Here is a 16,258-nt window from a genome sequence, read left to right as displayed (position 1 = left end):
TGGGGGCAGGAGGGTGGTCAAGCCCACGGTCTGCTCGCTGCAGCTGGTGTCAGCCAACTCCAGTCTGAAGGGCTGAACCTGTAGCAGCAGCTGACAGCCCTGCAAAAGCCAGAAGCTGCCTGCCTTGGCCATGGTCTGCTGCATTGCTTCACTGACTCTTCTGCTCCACAGGACTGTACAGCATCCACAAAAAACGTGTCTATGCAGCACGGCTTATCACACGCCAGAACCTGCAGAGCCCGAAGTCCAGGTAGGAGATACAGCTGTCCTGGGAGCTGCGTGCACTCATGGTGCACCCAAGCATCCATGCACGCAGTGCTGCACATGACCCTTGACCCCTGAATGTCCCATGGATACCATCTTTGTGGAAATTAGGACCAAGGCTGGAAGCCACATGAACCCAGTGAAGGGTGTTCCCTGCCTTTTTACATGGTGAAATCTCTTCTGCTACATAAATTAGCCTGCTGCCTGTAGGGATGAGAAGATGGGTGGCTGCACTTGTGGAGTGGCAGAGTGCATGTAAAGAAAGGATAAAATTGCTGAAGCAAGAGGTTAAACTGTTTTTTCCCTTTAAAAAAAAACCTGAGGGTGAGTCAGCAGAGGGGGGGTGGGTGCTGCAGTGTCCTTTCTAGCTCCCTGCTGCAACTTTGGTGACACACTCAGTGGAGCACCAGGGCTTGGACCTGCCACCCAGCACACCCAGCGGCTCCTGAGCCAGAGCTCAGCGACTCCCTGAAGAATTCCCCCAAAACACACCCTGCTTTTTCTCCTTTCCCTGTAGCCGCTTAACGATTTTCCTGCGCCTCCACACCAATGGGCACCAGGAACTGCAGTACCTTCCCGGGGACCACTTGGGCGTGTTTCCAGGGAACCACGAAGACTTGGTCAATGCCCTGATCGACAGGCTTGAAGATGCCCCTCCGGCCAACCAGCTGGTGAAGGTGGAGCTCCTGGAGGAGAGGAACACAGCTCTAGGTAGCCACAGCCATCTCAGCATAGAGATGGCCTCCCTCCTCCTCGCCCATCCCCTGTAGCAGTTCTTGTAGCTTCTCAGGGAGGTAGATGGGCCCGGGACAAATCACTTCCCATCTCACTGCTCTGTTTGCCTGGATTGGGAGCACCTCCTTCACCCTTCCTCTGCCCAGAGCCATTGCTCATCTGAACTTGGGATGTAGAGTAAGGGTTTGAAGGGTGACCAGGGCCATGGGGAAGATACTTCCTTATTCTTCAGAAAAATAAACAGTGTTTGTATTCTTATGGAAAGAGCCATGTCTAGGACTCGAAAGAAGTTAAGAGATCTTGGTGGACCATCCTAACACTATATTTCAGGGATAAGTTTGATACCCTAGTGCCATGCACAGTGTAATAGGAGATGGAAAACAGTATTAACTCAGAGTAACAGAGGCTGGAGGTGGTGCAGTATCAGGCTCATATTTGTGCTCATTGTACAGCATCCCACTTGTAGCATGAGAATATCTCTTTGGCTCCTCTTTCCAGCTCTTCATCCTTCACTGTCTCAGAGCTAATAAGGGGAATGAAAGCCAGGATTTGTCCACCTTGGCTCTTATGCTCAGCTGATCCCATGTTTGTGCTGAATTCCCTCCTGGCAGGTGTCATCAGTAACTGGACAGATGAGAACCGTGTCCCACCATGCACCATCTTCCAGGCTTTTAAGTACTATTTGGACATCACCACCCCTCCCACACCCCTGTTGCTGCAGCAGTTTGCTTTGTTGGCCACCAGTGACAAGGAGAAGAAACATCTGCAGATCCTTAGCAAGGTAAAGCCTCAGACCTCAAGCCCCAAGTTCTTCAAGGCCCTGGGGACAACCACAACCCCAGGGTATTTTCATCCCACACTGTGGTTAGGCTGAGTCTCTACCTGTGACAGCAGAGCTCCTCCTGCCTGCCTCCACTGTCACCTACCCCAGCTTTGCCATAGGCCTGGTGGGATATCAGTTGAAGTACCTGGCTTGGAAGAGGGCAATGCTGCAGCTCTCTCCTCACTCCTTCCCTCTTTCTCTGGCTGTAGGGCTTGCAGGAGTACGAGGAATGGAAGTGGTCCAAGAACCCAACCATTGTGGAGGTGCTGGAGGAGTTCCCCTCAGTGCAGATGCCCTCCACGCTGCTGCTCACACAACTCCCCCTCCTCCAACCACGCTACTACTCCATCAGTTCCTCCCCAGAGATGTACCCAGGCGAGGTCCACCTCACCGTGGCAGTGGTCTCCTACCGCACGAGAGGTACCATGCTCATGCAGGGGCCAGTGGAGACAGGCTTGGCATGGGGAGCAGGGAAAAAGCATTAGTAAATGGGTAACACCACAAGGTCTTTGGCAGAGAGATGGTATTTTAAAGCCTTTCTACCTCTGCACTGACAAGATTCCTTCAACCCATGACATTGCTGTCCCATGTTGTGGAGAATGGTCATTTATCAAAGGGCAGTGTATTGCAGAGGTGCCAGATCTGGGTCAGGTACCAGCAACAGACTAGCCACTGTGGCTCCAAGCTCCATGTAGGATCATGTTTGCCCACACCAAAGTCCATGTTGCTGCTAGCCAGATTTCTGTACCTGTGCAAGCCCTGATGTGTCCAAGCAGCCCTGGTCATGGTTTAGATGGACACAGCTCCAGCACCCCTGCAGCAGGTAGGATGCAGGGGAAGACCGTGGCCATTCATCTGGGGCTGCCATGGAGGGCTTGTGCCTGGAAGCACCACAGCATGTTGCTGCTTCTGCCAAAAAGGACCAAAAAAAGTTGGGTGCTTCCTAAGTATTGTGGAGGTCCAGCTATCCCAGGTCTGGGTCCTGGGTGAACTTGGGTAGCTCCACAGATGGATCCAAGTGCCAAACTTCTACCAAGTTCATGAATGCAAAGATACTAAATGTTTCAGTGGGATGTAGCAGGGAGGGTTTCAGAAAAGAAAGCAACTGGAGCAGTTGGCTGGTGTGTCAAGTACAGACCTCCTTCCCTCCCCTCCTAGATGGAGAAGGACCAATCCACCACGGAGTCTGCTCCTCTTGGCTCAACCGGATACAGACTGATGAAGTAGTGCCCTGTTTTGTAAGAGGGTAAGCGGTCCACACAAAGCAAGGGGTGAAACAGATGGGGTGAGCTCCCTTGCAGGATGAGTTCTTTGTCCTCGATTCTTCTTTGCAAAGCTCTAAGGGTGCAGGGAAAACAGGGTTGGACTTGTGAGCAAATGGGTCCCTCTCAGGTGCAGTTCTTCTGCACTAAAATGTTGCTTTCTGGGATTTCACCTCATTTTCTACCCCTCCTTCTCTGGGTGGTGTCCCAGCTTGCTGTGGACAAAGGTGAGGGAGGGAGCACCTTGCTTGGATTTAACTGGTGTCTTCAATGTGTGCAGTGCACCCGGGTTCCACCTGCCCCAGGACCCCCAGGTGCCCTGCATCCTCATTGGCCCTGGCACAGGCATCGCCCCTTTCCGGAGCTTCTGGCAGCAGCGGCTTTTTGAAATCCAGCACAAAGGTGGGTTGACACTTGTTCCTCCTGTTTCTCAGCTTGAGCGGTGCTCAGGAGCTCTGGGTGGGTGGTGTGGGGATGCGGGTCCAGTCCCCTGCCTGGGCTGCCCCAGCAGAGGCAAAGGGCTTCTTGCAGCAGTGGCTGTTCCCAGCGCAGGCTTGGAGGTCAAACTCCTGAAACAAACTCCATGACAATCCTCCTGTAAAACTCTGCAGTACTGCAGTGCTGGCATTATTTTTAAACATCATTTAATGTAAACTTACGTAAAACATATTTTTTTCACTGATCACTTAGACCATTTAAGAAAATAAAATTTAATTTCTCCCCAAAATCTGACACAAGCACCCCTGCCATGTGACCCCAGGCCATGTGCTGGCTCAGGCAGTGCATTACCTCCTCCTTGCTGGTTTTTCCTCCTTCCCAGTTTGGCCAGGGAAGGCTCCTGGCAGTCTTGCGCAGGGTGCTGGGACTGCTGGCAGATCTGGAGGGAAGTGGCTTGCAGAAAGGGGGTATTGGTGGTCCCCAGACTAACTGCTTCCTCCATCTCTCCCCCAGGTCTGAGGCCTTGTCCTATGGTCCTGGTATTTGGCTGCCGGCAGTCCAGGATCGACCACATTTACAAAGAGGAGACACTCTTTGCCAAAACCCAAGGTGTCTTCAGAGAGCTGTACACAGCCTACTCTCGGGAACCGGACAAACCAAAGGTGCATGGCAGGCACTGCTCTGGTCCTGGTGGGCAGACCTGGGAAGCTGTAGCCAACCGGCATGGCGTGGAGATGCTGGTTCCTTGGCACAGCCATGGCAGCTCATGCCTTGGGGCACTCTAGTTGTAGAAGTGTGCAGGATTGTGCCCTTCTCAGTGCAGCCCCACTCCTAGAGCGCATCCCCATCCCTGTGCCAGTCCAAAGGTGTGCTCATATTGCTCGTGCTTTTCCCTGGAGGGCTGCAGCTGCCCTCACCAGGCGAGAGCAGATAAGGAGGGGAAAAGGCATGTTTTCCCAAGCGGGTGGGCAAGGAGGTTTGCCACCCAGTGGGGTGCCCCAGCGCCAGTGCAAGTATCTGGTCCAAATCCACACCGCCACCTGAGCAGGCCTGGCAATGAGGTATATGGTGAAGGTGTGAAAATGCAGGAGCAAGGCAATGTTTTGCTGCTTTCCCCATCTCTTTTCTATTGTGGTGGGTGCTGTGAGGTGTAGGCATGCTCCCCTGCGGAGGTGATCACATTGCACTGCTGCCTCAAAGGCAGCACACAAAGCTGGTGCACACAAAGCTGGCTGGAGCATGCGGGTGGACAGGGCTGAGAAGCTGTAGTTAATCTCAACTCCCACCTCCTCCTGCCTCAGAAATACGTGCAGGACGTGTTACAGGAGCAGCTGGCCCAAACCGTGTTCAAAGCACTGAAGGAGCAAGGAGGCCACATCTACGTCTGCGGGGATGTCACCATGGCCGGGGATGTCCTCAAGACCATTCAGCGCATCATGAGGCAGCAGGGCCAGCTGTCGGTGGAGGAGGCAGGTGCTTTCATCAGCAAGCTGCGGGTGAGTAGTGTCTGCACCACGAGACACCGTGCAACCTCCCGCCACGGGCACTGCACCTGGTGCCTCCTGCTGCAGAACGGGCAGCACCGAGGTGACAGACACTGGGGGTGGATTGCAGCTCCCACCCATGCTGCCTGCACCAGGGCAAGTTGGGAGTGTGATCTTCCAAAGCTTTGGGTGAGCAGCGGAAGTCACCTTGCTTTGCAGGAGCTCTGCTGCAAGCTGCAGCCCCCTCAGCTTGTGCTGGACTCCTGTGATGAGCCTGCTGCTGTGCTAAGCACAAGCTCTTTTTGGCATCCTTAGTAGCCCAAGCAGGCTTGTTCACCTTATTGAGTGCCTGCTGTCCCTCCATCACTGCAGCAATCCAACAGGGCAGTTTGTGGGTCCCCTCCCCAAACTTCTTCTGTCTGCGTGGCTGGCTGGGTGATACTCTTGGGCAAACATGTTGATGCAGGCATTGCAGCTGAAGCATAAATGAACTCAGTTTGGGACCCAGGCCCAAGAACAGATGCTCCAATGGCTCTGCTTCTCCCCAGGAGGACAACTCAGCCTGATTCCTATGGCTCCACCCCTTCTGAACCATGTTCCCACACTCCATCCAGGAGCCGAGGGAGCCCAAAGCCATATTTTTAGCTGGTTTGCAAGCAAAAGCTCTTATTCATGGGCTGGCCCCAGGCCCTGATGGCCAGGCAGTCCCTGGGTTGCCAGCAGTTGAGGAGATCTAACCTTGAGAAGGTCATTGCACCTCCCTGCTTATTCTGTACTTCAGCCCTGTCCCACCAACTCTTGTGCCAGGGTCCAGAACACTTGTTGTGTATTTGGTACCTACCTACAACACAAGAGCTTTGTGGTGTCGCAGCAACCCCAACTGTTTGTAAATACTCTTTTTTTCCCCACTGCTTCTCTCCCATCCTCTGTTTCAGGATGACAGCCGGTACCACGAGGATATTTTTGGAGTCACCCTGCGTACATACGAAGTGACTAACCGCCTTAGATCTGAGTCTATTGCATTCATTGAGGAGAGCAAAAAAGATACGGATGAGTGAGTTGACATGTTTATGTTAACCCCCCTGAAACTGTCTCCCAAGCATGTGGGCTGTGGGATGGGGAAGGCAGCTTTAACTTTTGCACGCAGGTGGTCCTTCTTATGGCAGAAGCTGAGAAAAGGCATTTAATTTTTGCGCTGGAAGCAGAGGCTGCTACCCAGCAGTGTCTCTGAAATAGCTGTCATCTTGCTAGGACAAATCCACCCCACCCCCCGCCCCACCCCCCGCCCCAGCCTTCCCAGGTTATTGCACCCACTGTACCAATCTGCTCAGACCTGACAGTCCCATTCAAATGGTGATGCAAAGCCAAAGAGTGCTGCCTGCCTCTGCTCCCCAGCCAGCCAGCTTGCAGATGATGGGCTGGAAGGCTTGCAGGACCCATGGCAAGGGGTCCAGTGCTGGCTGCAGGGGGGCCTGGCTGGCTCCAGGGGTGCAGGCAGCAGGTACCCACAGGGGGAGAGGTCTCCAGGCTGTTGCATGCCTGGTTAGGAAAGATCTAGAAAATTTTCTTTCCACTGTTGTAAAAACAACCAAAAAAAAGTAAAAAGCCTTGACATTTGCTATGTTTGTTTCTGCTCTACCATGTCTTGCCATTTGCTCAGTTCTGTCGTGGTGGGATTTTCCCTGGCTGAGCAGAAGGATTATTTGGGATAAAGAACAGGCAGCTGCATGGATCTTGCTCCTTGTCCTGGCCCTCAGTAGTCTGGGGTGCAATCCCCTCCCTGCACTCCCAGCTATGCCATGTAGCACCCAGCTGACCCAGAGTGGGTTTCCCAACATCTCTGAGGTTTAGTATGAATTTTTCTCCACACAGCACATACTCTGGGGTCTGCACTTTATACAGAGTGCGTTAGTCTCCCACCACTAGGTAAGGATAAGGGTTACCTACCTGCCCACCTCCCACAGCTGCAAAGGGCTCTGTAAATTCCTGTCTACAACATGGTCAGTTGGAAAGTCATGGTGCTCAGATGCTCCTCACTGCTCCCTCTAAGGCTGGCGTTTCTCCCTTTCCCTTGCAGGGTTTTCTGCTCCTAACTGGACCCTTCACCCCAAGGGGATGCCAAACCAGTCCCAGCACCTGTTGCCCCCTCCAACCGGAGGGCACTGGGTTTTGTATTTCACGGACACAGTGGCTCCTTTTCCATGGGGAACTGCCCATGGAAAGCGCTCTGTCTCTCGTCCTGTTGTTGTGTCCTAATGATGATGATGATAATTTTTATTTCCTTTTTTTCCTCTTTCTCTTGCTCTTGTCCTGTGGCCATTTCTTTTCAACCCCTTTCCCTTCCCTGGATTTCCCCACTGAAGTACGATGGCTTTATAACCTGCAGTGGCTCTTAACAGAACTTCACATTTCTCTTTCTCATGAGGGCATTTTGCAGCTGCATGAAATCACCACTTTTGTGATCATCTGCGTTTTTGGTGTTTTGGGGGAGAGCAGAGGTGGCAGGGGCTGGGCAATGGCTCAGTCTCGTTGCTTGACCAGAGCTGGGGGTTGTTGCCCCCAGGCTCCCCCTTTCCCTAGCTGGGGGTTTGGCTGAATCCTTGCATTTTCATGGCTTTCCTTTGGACTTGTACAGACCTGGGCATATGCCTGAGGCTGGGGGCAGATGATGTGCAATGCCCTCATGTCTATGAACTTTGTACATCCCTGAGCAGACTGGGTACAAATGTGTGTTTTGATCCAAAGGGTGGGATGTCCCTGATTCACGTGTCATGATTTCTCCTAAATATACCCTGTGCTATGTTTGCGTCCTTCTCTGCTCCCTGTTCCCTGCGAGCCTCTCCTTTTGCTCAGTCCCCACTTTTGCTGCCATGAAAGTGCTCCCACAAAGTAGCAAGGACCAAACACACAGGCTGATGTGTATGCTAGGTTAAAAACGCATAGCAATGACTGCTGCTTGGCCAGGCTGTCCTCTGGAGGGCTTTACAAGAGATATGTGACCCTGTGGCCATGATGCTGGTGGAAGAGATTGAAGGACTGGCTGCATTCCAGAGCTTTGCATGCTGTGAAGTGTGAACCCTCTCCCAGGTGAGACTGGAAAGCCACAAGGACGGGAGAGAAGCAGCTCCAACCCCAGCTGCAAGATGCACCTCCTGGTAACAAAGCCTATTTGGAAGGCAGCACTTGAAGGGTTACAGAGGCTCCTGGTCCTTGGGGAGGATGTGCCAGCCGAGGATCCTTGAAAGCTCAGACAGCATCAGCTCCACCTTAGCGCAGTCTCTGTTCTGGGACAGCAGACTGCAGCCAATTCCACACCTTCGGGAGCAGAAAGTGCCAGCACGGAGCGACCTGCCTGCCAAGAGAAATACATGTGGCATCTCAATGGCAAGCCAGTCCCCTCTGTAGGCTCTGCACCACCTGCCAATGGCCCGAGCTGTCTCTGCTGGGACATCTCATGTGAGAAGGGAGGTGAGATCAGCTGTAAAGATGCTGTGTGATTTTGGGCTCTGACACGCTCACACCTCAGCTCTGCTGCAAAAATCTGGCCCCAAAAGCAATCTGTTAACACAATCACAGAAAGGTATTGGTCCCTTTAACAGAGAAAAGCTGTCTGCAAGGTAAAGCATACGTGACCTTGTACGTCCTTCCTCTTTCTCCTCCTTTCCTCACCCTGAAGAAGGTTTGTCCTCCCTCACTGCCAGCACAAGGACAGCAGGACATGGTTTCAGCTCTTGCTGGAGGCAGGGGTATGGCGTTGATGTTTCAAGCTGGTAGATGCTGATCCTTTCCTTCTGCCTCTGCTCTGCTGAACTGTGCATGGAACAAAGCACCAAAGCCAGCAACAGCAGAGGGCTTGTCCAGGAGCTGCAATGGTGAGCTTGCTTTCAGAGGGCTAAGATTAGCTGCCCTAAGCCAAAGTCAGAACAAGAAGAGCTGCAGGAGGTTCACTGCTCTCCCAGCCTGTGGTACAAGCGGTGCTGGCTCCCCTGGCCCCAGGTTGTGCAGTTATTCTTACCCTCAGCCAGGACCTCCTGCCCTTTGCTGCTTAGTTGGCCACGTTTCCATATGCTGTGACCATCTTCTGCAGCTTTGAGTCCCTGAATGCTTGAAGAAGCTCCAGCCCGAAAGCCAGGAGCGAAGGCCTTCAGGCACTGAGAGAATTTGCGATCCAGGTCTCTGTTTCGCTCGTCCCAGCAGAGCATCTAGCGTGGTGTAAAATGCGAATGAATGCTGCCACGATGTGGCCAGAGCTGAGCTCGCTGGTCTGGCAGGGCAGTGGGAGCAGGGTTTGGAGCCAAGTGCAAGGCCAGGTTTGTGTCACTGCCTGGGGGCTTTGTGACCTGGAGGTGAAAGCAGGAGAAAGAGCAGCCCATGGTCCATCTCTGTGTGTTGTGCCCTAATCACAGGGCAGGCAGTGGGGTGGGGGAGCTGGGTCTCTTTGATGCTGGATGTGTGAATTTGGGCAGATATCCTGTCTGTGGGAGACAACTTCCTGGCCCTAGAGCTGTGAACATACAGCAAGTGTGGCCCTATCCCCAATCCTATGGCTGCAGAAACGGAGCTAAAGAAAAAAATAATCAAACTCATCCCCTTCTTTTTGGAAATTTGCTTCTGGCTCTAGACTTTGTGCTCTGGTCCTCCTTTTCGTAGAAGAAGCAATGAAATCTGAAGAGGAGATAGTGCCCAAAGAAATGCCCTTGTCTTCGTCCTCTTTCCAGCTCATCCTGTGTTGCTGGCAATTAGTTTTCTCCTGTCCTGCCTTCTGCCTGTATCGCTGTAACATCTCCCATCTGGAAGTCATAGTACTGCTGGAATCTATGTCTGAGATGAATTGGCTTGCTTTTCCTGCACCCCAAAACTTGCCACCTCCATCTCCGACTTCCACCTGGGCCACCAGTGAAAACAGCGGGGAATTGCAGCAGCAAAGGGAGCAGGGTGTTCACCTTGCCTTCAGTGGGATCTCCAAAGGGGTCTGTGCCAGGCAGGCAGCAAAGTCTCAAGTTCAACAGGCATCAGGTAGGTGAGTCCTTCAGAGCCCTTTGGAGGGGAAATGCTGTTTTAAGGCCAGCTTCCCTGCCTGGCCCTGGAGGAGAAACACCCTCCCTGCCATGAAGGTCCATGAAGTTAGTGTGTCCCCCAGGGCTCTGAGCTGACTCTCTTCTCCCTCCGCCTGAGTAGGACTGTTCGCTCCTCTCAAGCTGCACCACTGGGAATTTTGATTCATTGTTTTTTGTTGAGTCAGTCTCAGACGTCTTAACTTCTCCTTCATCTCCCTTACCTGCAGGGGCTTCACACTCCCCTCAAGCTTAATTTTCTCCCACAGTGAAGGGGGAAATAAACTTGTGGATCTGCTTTATCATTTCACAAATGTGGCTCTTCCACTAGTTGTCTAGACTCTGCTCATCTCAGCGTGACATTTCTGACGCATGGGTGTAGCCACAATATCGCCGGTGTGCATAAACGGCAAAGAGCAAGGTGAGGTCTGCTGCAGACCAGTGCCATGAGCTGCTCGGGGGTGTCATGCATGGAGGGGTCGTGCCTCCTGTGCACTCAGTTCACCAGTCTGTCACCTCTGGGTGCCTGCTGCCCATCCAAGCTCCTGCACAGCCCCACGAGGCTCCTGCAGTGAGGGGTACTGGACCTGATGGACACCCAGCCTGATGTAGTGTCCAAGTCCCTCTCCTGGCAGATGTCCACCACTTCCCGTTTTGAGCAGCTCTGCTCCTTTTCACTCCCCAGGTATTAAACATAAAGAGGCTCTTTTCTAAACAGGAGTTTTGATTTTCAAGAATCCATGAAGTGAGGGTTTTTTGCAAAGATTTTAATTCATAGGTCTTTCAAATGTCCACCGTAAGTTATTATATGAACTTGAAAACTCATGGGAAACATTTCTCTGTTTTCCCAACCTGCTGTGTCCACTAGCAAGGAAAAATTGTTTATTCAGTGCAAGGGTGTTTACTGCCTGTGTTGTTGATGATTCCAAAGGTTTCATCTCCCCAGAAGGACTGCCTGGGAGTTTTTTATTCTTCTGTTTATGAGATACAGCGGGAAACTATTGAGACTTCTGCCATCAGGAACAGACTCTCAAAGATGACACCTCTGCAGTCATTGCTGGGTAGCCCTAAGTTTGTTGCACTAGAGGAACCAAGCCAGTCACATCCATCCATACTGGCCAGAGAAATGGGGTTTGAGTTTGGGCTGTCCACATTCCCTGTCCGCTGTCCTGTGCCTGCGCGTCCAGCAGGGGACTGTTCACACCCAGAGCAGTGTGAGCAAATGTGTCTGTGCATGACCAGTAAACTTGCTGTTGTGTCCTGAGCAAATGTGATTGCACCTATGCAGAAGAGGAGATGGGAAGAAACAGGAGCTGCATAAACCCGTGTTCAGTCTAACTGCGATTGCTCTGTTAGTTCCTTTACTGTTAGTATCCAACGCCTCTCAACCTGTCCCAGGCTGTAACTCAGACTCCTTCTACTACTTCCCTCTGGAGATCCCTCCTTTCTCCCTGCCTGCCCAGCCAAAAGGTGCAGCTAGCTGCTCGGCAAGGGTATGCCTGGGAACGGCGACAGACTTGCAGTGCCTTGTGCTGGGAAGAGACTATTACACCGCGGTTGCTCTCCCATTCCTGCTCTCTCCAGAGATGCTCCTAGCACACAGAGACTGGGGGCTCAGTGGAACAGATGACCTCGTTTCACAAGTGGAATTCTGGGTGGGAAAATTCACCCTGGGATAACGGAGAGCAAACTTTGAGAGCCGTGCTCTGCAATTAGTCTCCCACTGATGGGGTTTCATAGGGATAAGGAGGCAGTGCAAGGTCAGAGGGTGGGTGCAAGCTGGGCACCACCTTCTGCAAGCACTGTGGGTCTGTGAACAGGTACCACGTACTGGAGACCACAGTTTTATTAAGCTGGTGGCTGGGGAAAGGGTGTGTTTGTGCTTGAAGCCTCATGGACTTGCTCAAAGCTCAAGTCAAAGCTGCTGCCTCCAGACTTGCGCCCACTGAAGCCATTAGAGTCCTCTGATTTATACCTGTGGGGAAGCTGCAGAGAGTTCCCAGCGTTTTTTAGAAGGAGAATTTCATGCTCAAAAGTAAATTTTGTTCCTGCTTTCACTGGGGACCACTTCTCAGCTTCAGAATTGCTCTGATAAGTTTGCAATTGTGTTGATAGTTCCAGAGGGGAGGGCAGTCCCTTTACAGAACAGATGGAGATTAATTTTCAAGACCATTCAACTTTGCTGTAACTCTGCCTTTGTTATAACAATTTCTTCTGCTACAACAGGAAAAGCAAAACTTGGCCAGTGCTGAAAGGTCTTGAAAATTGTATTCCCAAACTTGGACAAAATTAGTCTAGAATCTGAGTCCTCCCAGGTAGAAAATGCTTTCCACATCCACCGGCTTCAGTGGCACTGGGAATTTTAGCAGCTTGAAGGACCAGGCTTTCACAGCGGCAGCAGCAGCAGTTCCATGGTGGCAGTATTTTTGCGTGTGTCAGTCTGCACTCGCACTTGCCTGCAATGCATGACTCTAGTAATCTATTTGAAATCTACCCTCAACAGGGAGATCTGAGCTCTAGCTTCTTCCATATGGCCATGTGTTTAATAGGAAATCAGGGGAGTGGGAGAAAGCTAATGGGATTGCTGCCTTAAAGCACTTGGTTCTAGAATAAAAGCAGATCTTACCAGAGGTCGAAATTAGCTTGATATTAGCATGGGTACAAGGGCAACTCATGAAATATTTAAGCATTGTAATGCAGAGACACTTTTTCCTGCTGTGCCAGGAATGAAGTAGGCTAGAAACTCTTGGCCTCCACCCCTACAGATGTTTGACTGTGATAAACATTTTTGCCATCAAAATCACAGGAAAAAAACCAGATTGTGAGTTCATAGCTGAGCAGTTGCAGCTTGTTTAGCAGTGAGAGCCCCTCACTGTGAGGGCTGCTGCTTTCCTGCTTTACTCATTCATGTACCTACCTGGCCAGATTTCAGGGAGGGAGGAGGAAGCACTTCAAAAGCAAGAAAATCAAACCTGTGAGCCTTGCCCTGAGAATCCCTCACTTAGCAGGAGCGTACAGGCCAAGGCTTTGCAGGTAAATCTTCACTACCACGGTGTGGAAGTGGGCAGTGCAGCAGGGACTGCTTTGTATCTGTGGACCAAAGCTTGCAAAAGCTGTTCTGGGGCTATGGAAAAGCAGGAGTGCAAGCTGGGCTGTAGGTAGGGTAGGCTTCTGTGCCGCCTGCAGGGTCTGCACACAGCTGTCTGTAGGGCTGGTTCCGAAATCTGCTAGTGAAAAACACTGGGGAAAGTCTTTTTCTTCCAGGTGCATTCCTAATACTTTAAAAATTTAGAGACTGAATACTGAAAAAGTTGATCTAAAAGAGCAAATGATTGGGGCTTCTTTTTGTTGCTTTCGTTTCATGTGTTGGTTTTGGGCAGCAAAAGCAAACAAAAAGTATATCAAATGATTTTGGATTAAATCAAATATTTTGTTCCCACAATATTAGGTGGTGGAGATTTTAAAATTTTCCAAGGGGAAAAAAACTTCCTTAATATGTGTTCAACTCCTAAAGAGACATCAACGCTACTTGCTTCTGAGCCTGCTTTTTTATTTTTCTCTCTGTGTAATTGTGGCGTGGAATTGTGTCTCAACAAAATACACTTTACAGTACTCAACAGGATGTCCAGAAACAGAAGATGATGTTTCAGAATCTCCCCACGCCCAACACTGAAATGATGGCTTTGAAGCCAGTGAAATTCAAGGCAAAATGTCTCCTTTGCTAGAATTCTACAAAATAGGCACATGTCCACAATTCCCAAGGTTAAATGTGCTCTGCTGCCTTAAGATGCCTTCAAAAAACCCTGGGATCTGTATGCTGAAAAGAGCTTGCAAATAGATTCCCTGAGATGCAGCAACATTCCCAGCTCTTCCAGAGTGTACACAATTCCCCAGGCAGTAGATCAACAGAGTAAGATGACTTTCAGCCAGGACTCATTGCTTTTTAGATTGCATGTAGTAAGAAACATGAGTTCTGCCAGCTGCCCAGGGAATTTGATATTCAATGCCAATTAATTTTTGTAATAGGAACGGGGTTTTATTCCTGCAATTCCCTTAGGCACCTTTGAAAAGTATAAGCCTCAAAGGTTGGTTTGGATCTTTTTTTCTGGTGGCCTTTTTCCTGAAGAGCAGTGGTGCTGAGATGAGAAAGGGGACTGGGCTGTGAAGGGTAGCAGCTTTGGGGCAGGCAACTCCCAAACCTTCCGTTGCAGAGGTTTTCTAAACTCTCCAGATGTGGGTAAATTCTGCTGTGCTAGACGGGACTCCAACCTCTTGCTGCTCTCTGGTCCTCCTGCTCCTTCCTCCCTCTCCTCAGCACCTCCTCATGTCAGTCACTGTGCCTTCATTTAGTTTATAAAATGATGCCATGATTTAAGACTGGCACATTGTCTTTACTCTCACTTTGCATCTCATAAGACAGGTATGTGTGGAGGGGGGCGTAGCTTATTTTGTAGCTTTTTCTGTGATCCTAAGGTAGGTTTCTTCTGAGGAGTAAAGGGGTGGGGACAGTGGGAGCAGGGATGAGCCGGTGTTGTATTTGATCATACCAGTGCTTTAAGCGGTCAGAAACATGGTTTTCCCCTACCTCTGAGCTCTCAATGCTGCTAAAATCTCCGCCATTCGTACAATGTACTCCAGCCCCCTCTCTCGGACTGACTCTGGCTCTGTTTGCAAGATATCCACATTGTTCTAAAGCATGCACCTCTTTCTGTATAGTTCCAATCTTCTGATTTTATGGAATACTTATGCCTGTTTGCATTACAGTCAAAATAAAAGAGTGAACTAAAATCTAGCAGACCTTGTTCCTCTCTTATCTCTGGGGTTTTAATGCTGAAAGGCCTCTCCTGGTATCTTGGGCTTGCTCTGTAATGCCAGAGCACTATAAATAGGGTGGTGGCGTCAATCTGCAGTATCTATTTATCTGCAAGACAGAAACACTTTCTCGTAAGGTTGCTTGAGTCACAGCACTACATGTTTCACATCATTTATACCACATCCACTGGGAATATGCCACAGTCAAGCCAGTAAGGCTGTCTGCACACAATCCAGGGCAGCTTTTGATGCTGGAGCCTCAGGAACATAGCAGCAGTACTCCTAGTGGGACCTGAGAGACCTGAGCAAAAAGAGCATATGGCCAGGCAAATGAGCCAGAAGCATGCACATGGCTTTTTACATGGGAAGGTAGCGTGCTGTTGCAAGGGGGTACTAATATGCCTTTATTTAAACAGATCACTTAGTGCTGCCTGAAGATCAGCAGGACATGGATGTGATCAGGGCAGAAAGATCCTAAGTTGTCTGCAAGGAGCAGGTGAGAGGACAAAAGGCATGTGTGTGCAGGAGCGAAGGGCTGCTCCGCCGGCAAGCCCTGCAGTGCCAGGCTGGCATGAGGGGGACATGGCTGCGGTGTCACCTGATACATGGTGGTTATTTTGCTTCAGCCCTTGCTGCAGTTATACCAGACAAAGCAGCAGTGTGACCTCCGCCACGGCAGTGGTGTGGCCACAGACACTGTGGTGGTGTTATGAGGCACGGCAGCACTGTTACCTCAGACATGGCAGAGGTGTTGCCTCAGATGGCGCCATGTTATTACTGCAGACACCTTGGTGTCACCTCACATACCATGCCAGAGTTACCTCCGTCCTCACAGTGGTGCTACCGCAGATGTAGTGGCAGCATTACCTCAGGTGTTGGTACAGACACTGAGGTGGCTTTACCTCAGGTACCAGCCCAGACATGGCGGCAGCGTGACCTCAGGTGTTAGCGCAGACACTGCGGTGGCAGCACTGCCTCAGAGAACGCCTTACCTCTGCCCACCCCGGGGCCCTGTAAGCCCAGGGCAGATGTGCCCAAACCACTTGCCTCCTCCCAGCTCCCTGCAGCCTCCACGGGCCGCAGGGCTGGCCTGGCTCTCATGCTGGCTGCCGGGATGGCCAGCGGAGCAGACGGCATTTGGAGGGCCTGGGGGTGGCCAGGCCTGCGTCCTCACCGTCCCCGGTGGCTGACACCTACCCTCGCGGACAGGAACTTTGTCGACGCTTTCTAGGCCTCACCGTTGCCCTTGACCCTGAGAGGCGGCGCGCTCCGCCCAGCTCCGCGGCACTTGGCAGACGCTCCCTAGCGCCTACGCGAGGAAGGCGTCACTCCGCTCTGCGCTTGGCCGGGCGGCGGTACTTGGCAGACGCTCCCCGGACCGTTCCT

The 16,258-nt window shown here is 51.4% G+C and overlaps 1 protein-coding gene across 1 annotated transcript in view; it reads left to right on the top strand.

Moving 5' to 3' along the window:
* Positions 1–16,256, top strand: part of NOS1 (nitric oxide synthase 1) — a 66,005-nt gene extending 49,749 nt beyond the window's left edge. The window contains exons 20-29 of the mRNA XM_013295770.3: positions 172–250; positions 782–975; positions 1,611–1,780; positions 2,032–2,242; positions 2,981–3,068; positions 3,365–3,486; positions 4,036–4,184; positions 4,824–5,018; positions 5,942–6,060; positions 7,084–16,256. Coding sequence (XP_013151224.3) covers positions 172–250; positions 782–975; positions 1,611–1,780; positions 2,032–2,242; positions 2,981–3,068; positions 3,365–3,486; positions 4,036–4,184; positions 4,824–5,018; positions 5,942–6,060; positions 7,084–7,099 — 1,343 coding nt within the window. The 3' untranslated portion in view covers positions 7,100–16,256. The remainder of the gene's footprint in view (positions 1–171; positions 251–781; positions 976–1,610; positions 1,781–2,031; positions 2,243–2,980; positions 3,069–3,364; positions 3,487–4,035; positions 4,185–4,823; positions 5,019–5,941; positions 6,061–7,083) is intronic.
* Positions 16,257–16,258: the final 2 nt, after the last annotated feature.

The sequence above is a fragment of the Falco peregrinus genome, chromosome 2, assembly GCF_023634155.1.
Source record: "Falco peregrinus isolate bFalPer1 chromosome 2, bFalPer1.pri, whole genome shotgun sequence".
NCBI classification, from domain to species: Eukaryota; Metazoa; Chordata; class Aves; order Falconiformes; family Falconidae; genus Falco; species Falco peregrinus.
Note: the sequence above shows the minus strand (reverse complement) of the source record. Positions and strands in the feature narration are given on the sequence as shown.